The following is a 13158-nucleotide window of genomic DNA, read 5'->3' as shown; positions in this document are numbered from 1 at the left end:
GCTGCAGGAGACAATACAGCCTAAAAAAACAACTATAAATGCAAGACAAAATGGTAGGTGACAGAATGATTTGGTGTTTCTGTCATTCCAGTTGTTATTCAAAGACCAAAGCTAGTTAAAAATAAACGACGCAAGACCAAAGATAGGAAAGAAAGAAAAAAAACACTCCATGATAGAAAGTTAAGAGGAAGAATGTTCATCTCAAGTCAGAAAGACAGCTCTGTACCTGCAGGCCTGTCTAATCTATTGCCAGGTCAGACTAGGTAACTGTTCTCAGCAATGACAGTTAATTGGGTATCCATTGCATACCAGACAGTTACTTTACTTCACAAAGATGAATGAAAGAAGAGGCCTGACCTCTGCTGTGCAGATTATGGATGATTCAAAGATGATAAAGGGCCACTTTGTGTGGGTCATAAATGGCTGTAATGGACCTGTCAGAGTTTCAACTGTAACTAGGGCCCTGGATTGTACTGCCAGGTAGAGCAGTACCTGAAAGGTGCCAGTGACTGCACATTCACTGTGCCAACAGGTATCTTTAAAAAAGGAATGCATCTGTAGGTAATTCACATGATGTGGGGTTGTTGATGTGAGGGGCTATTTGAGGCACGTTGGACAGGTCTCACTCGCTATCCTTGTACAAAATAACATTAGTCATAGACAGAGAAATGTAAATATGCAACTTCTTTGTCTTTTTTTAAACCTGTAACAGCAGCTATGAAGAAGACAAATGTGTTCACCTGAGAGGGCCTGCAAAGGAATGACAAGAATTTGACACAGATGGATAAAGGGATAGTAAAGAGACCAGGGAACAAACAACAACTAGCATGCAATGTTTTAAAAGATGTCAGTAACACGAGGATCATAAGAGATCAGCGACAGGTATCTGCATCACCTTATCAGAGTAATTTCAAAAACTCTTTACAAAAATTAGGAATTAAATCATTGGTTTGATTTATAATTTACCCCACTTAAACCAGACAAGTAATTGTGTTAACCATCTAGTTATTAAGCCAAACTAAACAGGTTGGCTGCTTTCTACATTGAAGTCAGCAAGGTGAGTGAATGCCAGAACCTTTTTATTTACAGTGATACACCAGTGTCATCTCGGCTGTGGTGTTAAACAGAAACCAGCTCCACTTCTGTAACCTCACCAACAAGTGATCTGTAGTTTGCCCCCTGACACTGAGCTCGGCCTCCTTCTGCTCTCCCCTCAAGCCTTAGAGCCTGTTATCAGGCCTGTTTACCTGGCCTCGGGTCACTGGCAGTCGGCCGGCGCTTGTTTGGTTGCTGGAGACAGATAAGGCGTTTCTCCACCCACCTAACTGAGACTTTATCACTGTCCACTGTGTTTTGGAGTGCGAGTGTGTGTCTATGTGTGTGTGTGAGTGAGTGCATGCTGATAACCCCCTGGCCTGAGCACTAGGTTACGGCTAACATTTAGTGTTTACAGCACCCAAGATCAAAGCATGCTCCATGTGCAGCCGGTCAGCGGACCGGACTGCAGACGGGCTCCCAGAGTGTTTGTGTGTTTGCCTTGTCAATAATCCTGAACTGAACAAGGCCTGAAGTAGTTCTGTTGAGCCATCACGTTTACATCACAGTTCTCTGAACATAATGGCTGACACAACTTAAAAAATAAACACAAAGAAATGACAACTAACCAGGAAAAAAAACATAAATGTGTCATTTCTTAGCTCTCTTCAATTTTTTAACTTTCTGTAGTGTGTGAACCAATATTTGTGTCTTGGACCTTGGCCTCTGTCTCCCCACGATGCAGCGTGTACAGATGGTGCACAGCAGTTTGGGAGGAAGCCCAGGGGTGGGTGAGGATCTGAAAAACGTGGAAATCATGGCCCAGTGTGTCGGCAGTCACCAGCAGCATTCCTGCAAAGAGAATACAAAAACAAAAAAGTTGCTAACCACTGAAAAAAAATCCTGAGGATTACTCAACATTTAGTCTAAGCTTGGATGCGTAAAAGCTTAAGAGAACATGTTGTCTATGTCTCTGTATGGGTCTGATGCCCACATGTTCAGTACCATTTTGTAATCTAGCACATTTGGATTAGGTTTTCCCATATCAATTCCATTTTTAGGATGAAAAAATGTTGCTTTTGTTCATTTCCTGTTATTAGTGTGAACAGGAATGATAAGAATAGAACGCACAAAGCTCCAAGCAGTGTGTTTTCCCCTCTCCACAAAGTTAAGACTTTCACAAACACTAAAACTAGTCTAAGATGTTGAACCTTTTTATTAGATAAATCCTCGGGAATATTTACATCTTTTAAAAAAAAAAAAGGAGCTCTGTAACTCTAATGTGTCAAAAAAAAGGAAACTATTATTTGTCAAAAGGTTCTTGAGAGAGAAGGTGGTCAAAAACCTTTAGAAAAGCAAAATCAAAGTTTGGTGCATGCCCGACACTGAGGTGTGAGTTTGAAAAATAAAGAGCATATGAAACAATAAAGATCTCTTTGTATGAACTCATAACTACTCACCATTACTGACCTTTAGGTAAAGGTAAACTTTAGAAACTTTTCTTTTGTAAGGCAATAAGTCAATTGATCTATTTGGGTCTATAGACTGCAATACATTGCAATATACCATCAGAGGCTTGCCTGCCTTCATCAAGCCTCGTGCTGCCACTGCGATACTCTGCCTCTACTTTGCTTCCTATGACTCTGAAAATCTGCATAGATAAACAACACAGATTCAACCAGGATATCCACAGAGAAAACAGCATGTCACCTATGAGGAAGCTAACACTTAGCCCCTGAACAGGCATTCTCGTCTCAAACCATTTCTGCTAGAAATGCACCCAAAATACCGTCCATATTCTTCCCTTCACAGTCGATTTACTTTCAATATATACCTAGGAACCTTTTTCTAGCATTAGTTTCTTGTAAGAAGAGTCAGAGGCAGAAAAATGTGGACAGATTTGGTTTGATTTGGAATAGTGAAGACCTGTGAGTGGTTTATTTCTGACAGGTTACAGGAGCACGATTGGTCCTGTCACCATCACAAAAGCTGATCCTTGTTCTGCTAAAGTGGGCCTAAACAAAACCAAGATCAGGAACAGTTTGGCCTTAGGTGGAACTTTATCATCACTGATGACATTGAAATAGCATGCTGGAAATAGGAACCAGTGTTTTTTTTTAACAGATGCCTGCTCTTGCAGATTAGCGACAAACCTAAAATGATTTATATTTTATGTGACAATGTCATATTTACCGTCGCATATTAATGTAGCATCTACTTAAATAAAATAACATGAGAGGTTTTTTTTCCTCTTTCATATTTGAAAATATATTTAAGTGCTGAGGGGTTAGATGTCATTAGAATTCATGACAGGACAGTTATAAATCAAATTTGCAGCAGTTCATAACAGGAAGAGAGTGATTTAATAACCACTGAGGATTTTGTCAGGAAAAGTTTCAATATTTTCCAAAAAATATGGTAGATTTGGCCTTTAAAGGGCTTACACCATGCTTTTCTTAAGCCTTTCAGAGTAAACTATATCCATATACAGTTTTGGAAGCTCTTTTCCTACCCGAAAGTAAAATGACTCAATCTCTGAGGCTCCGCCTTTAAATTCTTGTGACTTCATGACGTGAACCTAGAGCCGGCCTCGGCAGCGTGTCTGTGTTTGGCCCACTAAAACAAACCACATCCAAACTTTTGCGAAGATGGATGTGCATATAAAACAAAAACCTCATTTCTTTCTTAAAGACAATGTGGTCATTAAAAAGCAAGAGGACAAGTCAAATTAAATAAATTCATTTTTTGTAAATATAGGACCCAACCTAGCAGAAAATACTACATGCAATATACAATCAAAAGATGTTAGTAAAAATAAAAATTGGATGTCCCAATATATGTATTTATCTGATGTGACGGAAAATTACATTTTGACCACTTTATACAATCTGAAAAACAAGACCTCAAAGGACAGTGATGGGATTGACATGAAAATAATCAAAATGACAATAGACTGTATTTTAAAAACCACTACATCATATCTTTAATCTTTCACTTACATTGGGAATTTTTCCTGAGAGGATGAAAATAGCTAAAGTTATTCCTTTTTTAAAAAATGGAGACAGACATACTTTTAATAATTACAGGCCAGTATCATTACTTTCCCAATTTTCAAAAGTTTTAGAAAAGTTGTTGGTTAACAAACTAGACAGCTTTATTGAAAAAAAAAAATATTAAGTGAGAATCAGTTTGGGTTTCGTCCCCTCCAGTCATGAAAATGTTCAACATTGTAAGACAAACATGTAAACATATTGGACAATCAATAATTTTCATGAATGGAACAAATAAATAAATGAAATGAAAAAAAAAAGTTTAGCCGATCACCACTAGGTCCACGGAGAAAGTGGGTGTGGTAGCGCAGACTCTTCCTGGAAGGGGCTGTTCTCACGTGTCTACATCATAATGTCAGAACCCGCCCATTTTGTGGATTGAGGAGGGGGGAGGGGCGCGGTGCTCAGAGAGCAGGTTTTTAGAAGATTACTAAGAAATGTTTGAATGGATCAAAATGCCGCTTTGGGGTTGAATGAATACTATAGAACACTTAAAAGCTCAAAAAGTTGATTTAGCATGATAGAGACCCTTTAAATGTATGTTGTATGTAGTTAGTTAAGAGCTATCTCTTGAATTTGTTTAACTTTTATCATTTATTCTAACTTAACATTGGCCAAAAAATAAACATACACAGACTTAGTCTGACTCAATACTAATGAGACCAACAAAGCTGACAATCAGCTGTGCAGTACATGCTGGAAAATAAACAAAAAGTGCATAAGGTGTTGTTAGCCATTATCATAGAATGCATCTCTCTTACAGCGTGCAGAACTGAAGTTGCACTCTTTAAAAAGAAGAAAAAGTTGACTTTGTGAAGAGGAAAACATTAAATGCATTTGTACGGCCACATGGTCACTTCGTGCATGCATGTCAGGAACTGAATAGCAGCTGACAAGTGTAGCAGCCTTGACAGGCCTTTTCATTTGTTCCCATTTTGTTTGAAGCATGTCACAGTGCAGAAAGTATAGGTCCTCACCATAAACAGCATGCTCAACAAACCACACCAGAGGAAACGAGGGTCTAAACTGGCGTGGCAGAGAGCCCTACTTTTTTAAACAAAAAGCATCTCTCAGGAAGTTTTTGAGAAGTAAAAAAAAAAAAAAAAACCTGCACTTTTCCGTGTTAAAAACACTGATATGCGCCGCAAAACAAGCTGACTTAAAGTGTGAGTGAAAAACGAGTTAATCAAGTAATCATGTATTTTCTCTACTTTTTCCACTTCCAACTTAACTGCTGTAGCTGCAGTAGGTTTTAATTAGTGGTTGGCCTCTAATAAGTGGTACGTCAAATGAAAAGAGGAGGTCAAAATGGCATGAGATTAAAAAAATCAGCAACATGTGGAAAGGAGAAAAATGGCAAAAACGCTTACACAAAAGATTGCCCACTCGCTCACAGATGAAAGATTTCTGTTTGAACTTTTTCTATGATAAAAAGGCAGAATGACAGAGGCAAGGAGTGAATGGGTAAAAGGGTCAGTCAGATTACCAGAGGTGGAGGGAAGAAAGCAAACGACAAGCCAAGAGTGTACAGAGACAGTGGTTAGTTATTCATGCCATATCAGAGCGACCAGAAAGCCAAAGAGCTAAGGCCCTGGGCCTGTAAACTCTTGAAAACCCACACCCCAAATGAGGTGCCAAGCCACAAGAAGCATTTGCGTCAACTGGGGATACAGAGAAAAAAGGGACAGGGCCCTTCTAATTATAGAGAATGGAAACGGAAGCACGGGGTGATTAGGAGTTAAGGCACTGTGGTCTGTTTATCTGGGAGCTTCCTCGCGCTCTCAAACTCTTTATACCTCACTCTCCATTCCTTCTTTTTCTTTCAGTTTTGGTCACGCCTTGCCTATCCAGTGGCTCCTGGGTTTCTGACAGATGGGACTTGGCTGGACTTCTGCACTGGCCGGACATTTCTCCTCTGCTGATGGTAGAGTCTGGACTCCAAAAAAGTAACAGTGAAGAGAAGCACGAGCTTTGTGAATGCCCAAGGTTGGGGATTTTGCGGCAATGTTGAAATACAGAGGCACTCGCTAAGAGGCGTCAGTCGGTTAGCCCGCAGGAAGGCCAAATTAAAAAGCAGCAGGGCCACTTGGTGGGTGAAAAAGGAGGCTTTCGGGAACAGCGGAGGCTGGCCCGCGCAGACTTCAACACATCCTATTTATAACACCTTGTCCTATGAGTCAGAGTGTCACTGACTATGTTTTAGTAATAAACTACACACACACACCCGTACACGTGCACACACATTCACTATAATGGAACAGACACCATTACATGTGTGCAAGACGTGTATCCAAAAGGCGCAGGAGGGAAATGATATAGTTCCCTTTAATTTTCTATTTTGCCATTTCTTTTCTTCTGCCAAAAATGTTATGTTTTGCATTAGGCTGTCCTTCTCTGACTTTCCAATCAAAAACATCTGCTCAATCACATTAACAGTGAGAGAATGATTCATTTAGACACTACTTGAGCTTGCTTTGTGCATGACAAAAGCAGATGAGGCACAAGGGTGGAAGAGAAAAGGGAGGAAAAGTTGAAGAAAAGCAGAGAAAGAAATGAAAATAGCACAAAAAAGACAGTGTTTTCTCAACTTGGCAGCACAAAGGGCCACAACAAAACCAGTAAGCTTTCTAATTAACAGCACTAGGCTTCAAAAAAGCTTTGAAAAATCGGGGAAATCTCAAACTATAACCATGTGGAAGGAATAAAGCTCAAAAGATGGAGTACTTGGGGGATTCAGATTGCTTTACTGTTACCAGGATACATAAACATCAAAGCAAATGATCCTAATACAGAAGTGGAAGAGTGGCTGTCGTGAGATAAAGCGTTGCATTTAGGGCTCTGGCTGCATGAGATGGACAAAGCTCTTTGTGATTGTGCAGATGCTAAACAAAAAAAAAAAAAACTTTGCATTTGAACATGTAATCAAACCCATCCATAGTGAAAAAAATGAGCATCCATAAACCACTTATAATCACTTACCTCCCTGCATTCTTACCACCAGCATACTGTACACCACCAGCATCTATTCTGATCTTACACTTTCTAACTGAAAGTCTTTAGCTTTAATCCTTTATCCACCACGTCTCTGCACAAACTTTACCATTGTTTTAAACCCCCAGGGCTTAAGAATTAGCATCACTCATGAAAGAAGAGGTAAAGGCTACAAAACAACAGAGAAAAACGAGATGAAAAGAAGGTATATGGTTCATTAAATGCAGAGTGGGCTGAATCCAAGGGTTGTGTTTTTCTATGTGCTCCACAGGCAGACCACCTGCAAACATTAAGATATTAATAGGTATGAAAAAAAGGTGTCTGTGTGTGGCTAACCTACCAGACATTCGGCTATTAGTTTGATATTACCGTGCTGGAAGACCGACTCACTTAAGCGGGGCAAAAAGTCACCTGCCTTTAAAGTTGTGCCGACACAGAAGCGCAGGGACCGTGACAGTGGAGATCACAAAGCATGATTTTTTCCAAGGCAGGGCTCCAGGCTCATTCTTTTATCAACTTAAGCGGAAAACACACTACCTAAACACATTTATTTGAAGAGTTACATATTTGCAGACTTCCTGGTTGAATGGTATTCAAGAGGAGACGTTTCTGTTTTACTATGCAAAAATATTTGGAGAGAACAGCACTCACACAGGCTCACACAAAGATACGTACACTTTGCGGGAGCATGGACTATTTTTTAATTCCCAAGAGTTTATCTTAAAAGGATGTGACCACAATTAACAGCCACTAATCTCAATTCCCAGTAAACATCAATTCTATTAGTTACCTTCCTGTAGTTTCCTGACAAAGGAGAAGCATGATCTCACAGGATCTCACAATAAACCTGAATGTCACCTTCTTCTTTTTTTTCATTGGTGGGATATCTTCCAACAGTTATAGCTGTTCAACCAAATGATTTTAGAATATTTTCATGGGAATATTAAATACTATATAGCATACTTTTTATTAATCTTAATAAAATAATGAAAACAGTATTTAAAAAAGAAATGTAAAAGACATTGGAAACAAATTGCCCGAGGATTATTTGTATCTATTGTTGAGAACATCCAAGTATTGTGTGAAATTGAACAGTTAAAAACTAATTAGTCTTATATCTCTTGTATGAAGAAAGTAACTTTTGATAAATGTTCTTTCCTTACCATTGGGGTTTAACTGAGAAAGTTGCAAAGAGAAGCATTAAAAAGGTTTTTAAAAAAAACATGATAAACCTCACTAACCTTTGAGAATTCAAGGAATAATTCAGACACTAAAGCCAGGGTTTTTCTTTTTCCAAGGTCAGCTTGGAAAAGCCAAAAAGGCCACAGTGGGCGCCCAGAGTAAATACTGTAAATCACATCTGAACTGGCTGTGAGCGCTAATTACTATCTTGGTGTGAAGACATGATTCAGTCCACACTAAATACGCAGCTATAAATGTGTGGCTTAGCGAAACGGGTTGTGTGTGGGAATTCCCCTCGTGTTCAACATGTGCATGTGGGTCCAGGGTTTTTTAGCATCGGCCCAGCTCCTCCACACATCAATAGGGAGAGAAAGAGTTATTAAACCATGGAAAGCTGCCTTCATGGTGCAGCTGCTTCAATGGTGGGGCATAGCGGGCAAGGCTATTCATTAGACCGGCATGTTACTAAACCAGGGCTATGGTTTATGGGACAGTTCTGTGTGGGGAGCGACGCAGCCTCGACTCCTCTGCCATTACCCTGGGCTTTGATGGGTTATGCAAAATGTCCCTTTTCAGAACATTTTAGCGGCTGCAAAAAAAATAAGCTGTTTTATGAGACCAAAAAAGGGCAATGAACACAACTGCTACCAGGAGGACAAACAAACATACAGTAAAAAGAAGAAAAAGTTTAGCTTCTTTGGCTCTTTAAATGGTAAACACCATGCACTTGTGTAGCGTTTTCTTACCTTCCTCGAAGGCCCAAAGCGCTTTACAGTCAAAGTCCCATTCACCCATTCACACACTGATGACACCTCAATCAGATTTAGGTAAAAAATATAGATCAAATAAACTATGAGCTCATACACAAGACTATTCACAGCTAAAGGAGAAAATTGGGGAGAGCCTTTTCCTTTTTACATTAGCTAAAGTTAAACATTGACCTTATATGTAAAATTCTTTGTCTTATTCCTTATCATTTAAGCAAGTAAAACAATTTGAATTAGACCATAGCATATGCATTTAAAAAGCCCTCTTTTAAGACTGACAGACAGCTCATATGGCTCCAAAAACAAATAAAATTCAGCATTATGTTTCAACAGCAGACTAAAGTTTTTTTAGTTTAGAACCAAGTGTACAACATTTGAAATCTAAGTCTGTTGTAAAAACTTTTTTCACCAGCAACTGATTAGTCATTAGTTCTTCACAGGGATGCTGGATACTGTTGGGCGAAGGCAGGGTTCACCTTGGACAGGTCGCCAGTCCGTCGCAGGACACACAATCACACTCTAGAGATAACCTATGAAGGATGTTTTTTGACTGTGGGAGGGAGCCAGCGTGCCTGCAGACAACCCACAAATGCCCGGTGAGAGCCTGCAGACTCCCCTCTGGGATTCAAACCGAGCCTTCTCGCTTTGAGCCGAGAGCTCTACCCACTGCGCCACCATGCAGCCCATTTTCAGGCAAACTACCGTACAATTTGTTTGTTACAGACCTACCAGACAACTGCCAGAAAACTAACTAAGGGATTCATTTCTGTTGCAGGTCAAGTGGCCCAGTGGAAAGCCCCTTTAAAACATCATCAAGCGTAACTGTATTTTGTTTAGAAGCATTTCAATGATCTATAGCAGGTAGATTCTATCCTCAGATGTAGCAGGTCAGTCCAGCCAAATAAGTTCTATTCAAGATTACTCCTTTCACAACTAAGTTTGGATTGCAAAGCTGCTAAGATTTTTCCCCCTCATAGTTTCTGTGACAGACGCAAAGGTCTTAAGGACACAACTGTTGAATTGAATTTGCTGAATCTATAACTCCATCTAGTGCCAATCACAAGAACAATAGCTGGGCAACATCTCCACCCTCAAAACATGAGAGAATTTTGAACTTGGCATTGTACCTAATAATCAAGTCAAGGATCATTAAACACAAATGGAAAGGACGAGACGTGAAAGAAAACAAGCACACATACTGCAGCTGTTAAAGAGAGCACTTTGCCACTGCACTGCATCTGCGCCCCTCTAATTACACCACTAGGAATAGATCCACAGATCCAATGAAACGCCACAAAGCACCAGTCGCCACACCAGAAACTGGCAGCCTTCTGTCCGGCCTTTGTAGAGACTCCAACACACACACAGCCGCCGGGTTTTCTTACACAACACTTCCCAGCCAAAACCTTGAGGTTTTCGGAGTTCTCTTTGAGTGATATGATTGTTTCCGTCTTTCATATGTCTGCCATGTTGACCTTGACCGCTGCAAACAAATTCTCAGAAATACATAGGAGTTCAACAACAGCCCGTTTTGAAGGAGTCTATTTAGAGACACTCTCGCTATTCTGACTGAGATCTGCAGGAAAGAAAAAAAACTTTGCACATTTTAGTGGATGTTAAAATAATAACAAAGTTAAGATCGATAAAGCTGCAAATAAGGCTGCAGCAAATCCACCACATTCATGAGGCCTTCCATCATAAGAGCCCCCAATAAACTTGCTGTGACATTTTTTTAACATGTTTCTTTAAATTCCTTTAAAGTTATGTTTGTAACTTCTACAAATTTAGAGAATTTGTGAGACACAAAGATCATACGCGTTTCCTTCCTATGGAAAGGAGCCCAGAAGATGTCCCATCTTGTTGCTAGTGTATTATAGCTACTATTGCAATAATGTGTCAGCATCAAATCATTTAAAGGAACCTCAAACTGGATATTTGCAGTGTACAGACAACCTGAGAATTTCTCAAGATGGAGTAACTGTGGATTGCTATAAAAGATCATGTTTCTTATAATTCTCTATAAATATGCATAGATGTTCATGAACAAGCTTGTTAGATGTCTCATTAGATAATCAGTGTCAACATTTTTGTTTGCCTCTACAAATAAAGCTACACACGGAAAACGTATGTATAATTGCCATTTTTGCATGAGGGCAGAGAGTTATGACATCACACCTAAAGAGGGGCATAATTCACACATAATTAAGTTCCTCATCGTTTGTGGGAAAGGTGACAGTTTTGTTTCCCTGATATCAAAAAGCCGTTTTATTCTGACATGCTGTTTTCAGGATTCTGTTCAAATCACAGGTCTCACATGTGACAAGTGACTTCTGAAGAGGAGAATTTAAATTATGTTTAATCATCTGTCTAAAAATGTGTTCCTCTTCATGCTCAGACAGAGCTGCTATGTTTTTCATAAGTTTAGGTAATTGAGCAATTCTCTGACCTCGAGTATGTGAGGTTAAAGCCATCTGTCAGCAGTGTCTTTATTAGCTTAGACAGAAAGAAGCAGCACACTGTGGGAATCAAAGGAATATAGTAAGAGAGCCAAAGATGATAGCTCAGAGTGGTGAGAGTTAAAACATTTTTAAGTTGCTGTAAAAAAATGCAGCTTTGGTTTTTATTTTTAGCTAAATTTGACCAAAGTTGAACAATGAAAGAAAATATACTTAAAGATCAACTCCAATGAAAATGTTATTTTTGTTGTTTTTAACATGTTTTTAACAATAAGGCATTTATTTTTTGATGATGGAAAACATAAATAAAGAAAACTGAGATTAAAGCTGCATTTCTGAATATTTCTTTATTCAAATTATGACGGATCCGGAGCAGATAAAAACCCTCTGTTTGAAAAAGCCCTCAGTTGTGAATAGGGGTGCAACAGAACACAAAACTCGGTTCAGATTAGGGCTGCACGATATGAGGAAAACTTGCGATATGCGATATTAGTGATCAATATTGCGATAACGATAAATTTACGGTAAATAAACAAATAGAAAAATAAACAAAAACATCATTCCCATTTCATTGCAACAGTTTAAAAATTATACTCCAAATGACCCTCATCGACATGGGGGACAAACGTCAGGGTGGCTAACCCTGGTCCTCAAGAGCCTCAACCCTGTCTGTTTTCCAATTCTCCCTAGACTGCTCGATAATGATAACCAAAATCAGGTGTGTTCAGTCAATCAGGATGTGAAATCACTTGAGTCAGCCAATCAACAGCAAGCTGGTTAAGGAGAGCTGGAAAACAGGCAGGGTTGAGGCTCTTCAGGACCAGGGTTAACATAATAGGCCTCCATCTGATTGGTCAACAATGGGAAGGCGTCCATCTGATTGGTCAAAGCATAAAGGGATTTATTTGATTCGTTAAATGCTTCAAGCTGCTAGAAGATTGTTTTAACACATTTTGGGTTTGCGATTTATTGCGATATTCGCCGTCTTTTGCGATATCCATATTGCAGAGCTGGATATTGCGATAACGATAAATTTGCGGTATATTGTGCAGGCCTAGTTCAGATCATTTTTCGGATCAGTAAAATGGAAAAAAAACAAAACATAACAGTTCCTTACTGGGAGAGTCTCTGATTTACAGTACAGACCAAACGTTTGGACACGCCTCATTCAAAGAGTTTTCTTTATTTTCTTTACTATGAAAATTGTAGATTCTCACTGAAGGCATCAAAACTGTGAATGAACACATGTGGAGTTATATACATAACAAAAAAGTGAACTGAAAATATATAATATTCTGGGTTCTTCATAGTAGCCACCTTTTGATTTGACTACTGCTTTGTACACTCTTGGCATTCTCTTGATGAGCTTCAAGAGGTAGTCACCTGCAATGGTCTTCAGGTGACTACGATTGGGTTCGGGTCCGGTGACTGTGGAGGCCAGGTCATCTGGCGCAGCACCCCATCACTCTCCTTCTTGGTCAAATAGCACACACTGGTGGCGGCTCCGCTGCCAAACACAGGCGCCTGCCTACCACCAGAGGCAAGGTGGGGCTCAGTGTCTTGCCCAAGGACACTTCGACTCATGCAGGTTTGACTCACGGAAGTGGAACCTGCAATATTACGATAATGGGTCGACCGCTCTACCGCTGCACCATGGCCGCCCCAGGTGTGGAGGCC

At 39.7% G+C, this 13158-nt stretch overlaps 1 protein-coding gene across 3 annotated transcripts in view; it reads right to left on the bottom strand.

Moving 5' to 3' along the window:
* The window catches only part of bcas3 (BCAS3, microtubule associated cell migration factor), a 335065-nt gene that overhangs the window by 271757 nt on the left and 50150 nt on the right, over positions 1-13158 (bottom strand). For all 3 annotated transcript variants that reach the window (XM_023961828.1, XM_011482979.2, XM_023961830.1), the window contains exon 14: positions 1754-1887. In XM_023961828.1, the coding sequence (XP_023817596.1) occupies positions 1754-1887 (134 nt within the window). The remainder of the gene's footprint in view (positions 1-1753; positions 1888-13158) is intronic.

Source organism: Oryzias latipes, chromosome 13 (assembly GCF_002234675.1).
Source record: "Oryzias latipes chromosome 13, ASM223467v1".
Lineage (NCBI taxonomy): Eukaryota > Metazoa > Chordata > Actinopteri > Beloniformes > Adrianichthyidae > Oryzias > Oryzias latipes.
This window is presented reverse-complemented; position numbering and strand designations above follow the sequence as displayed.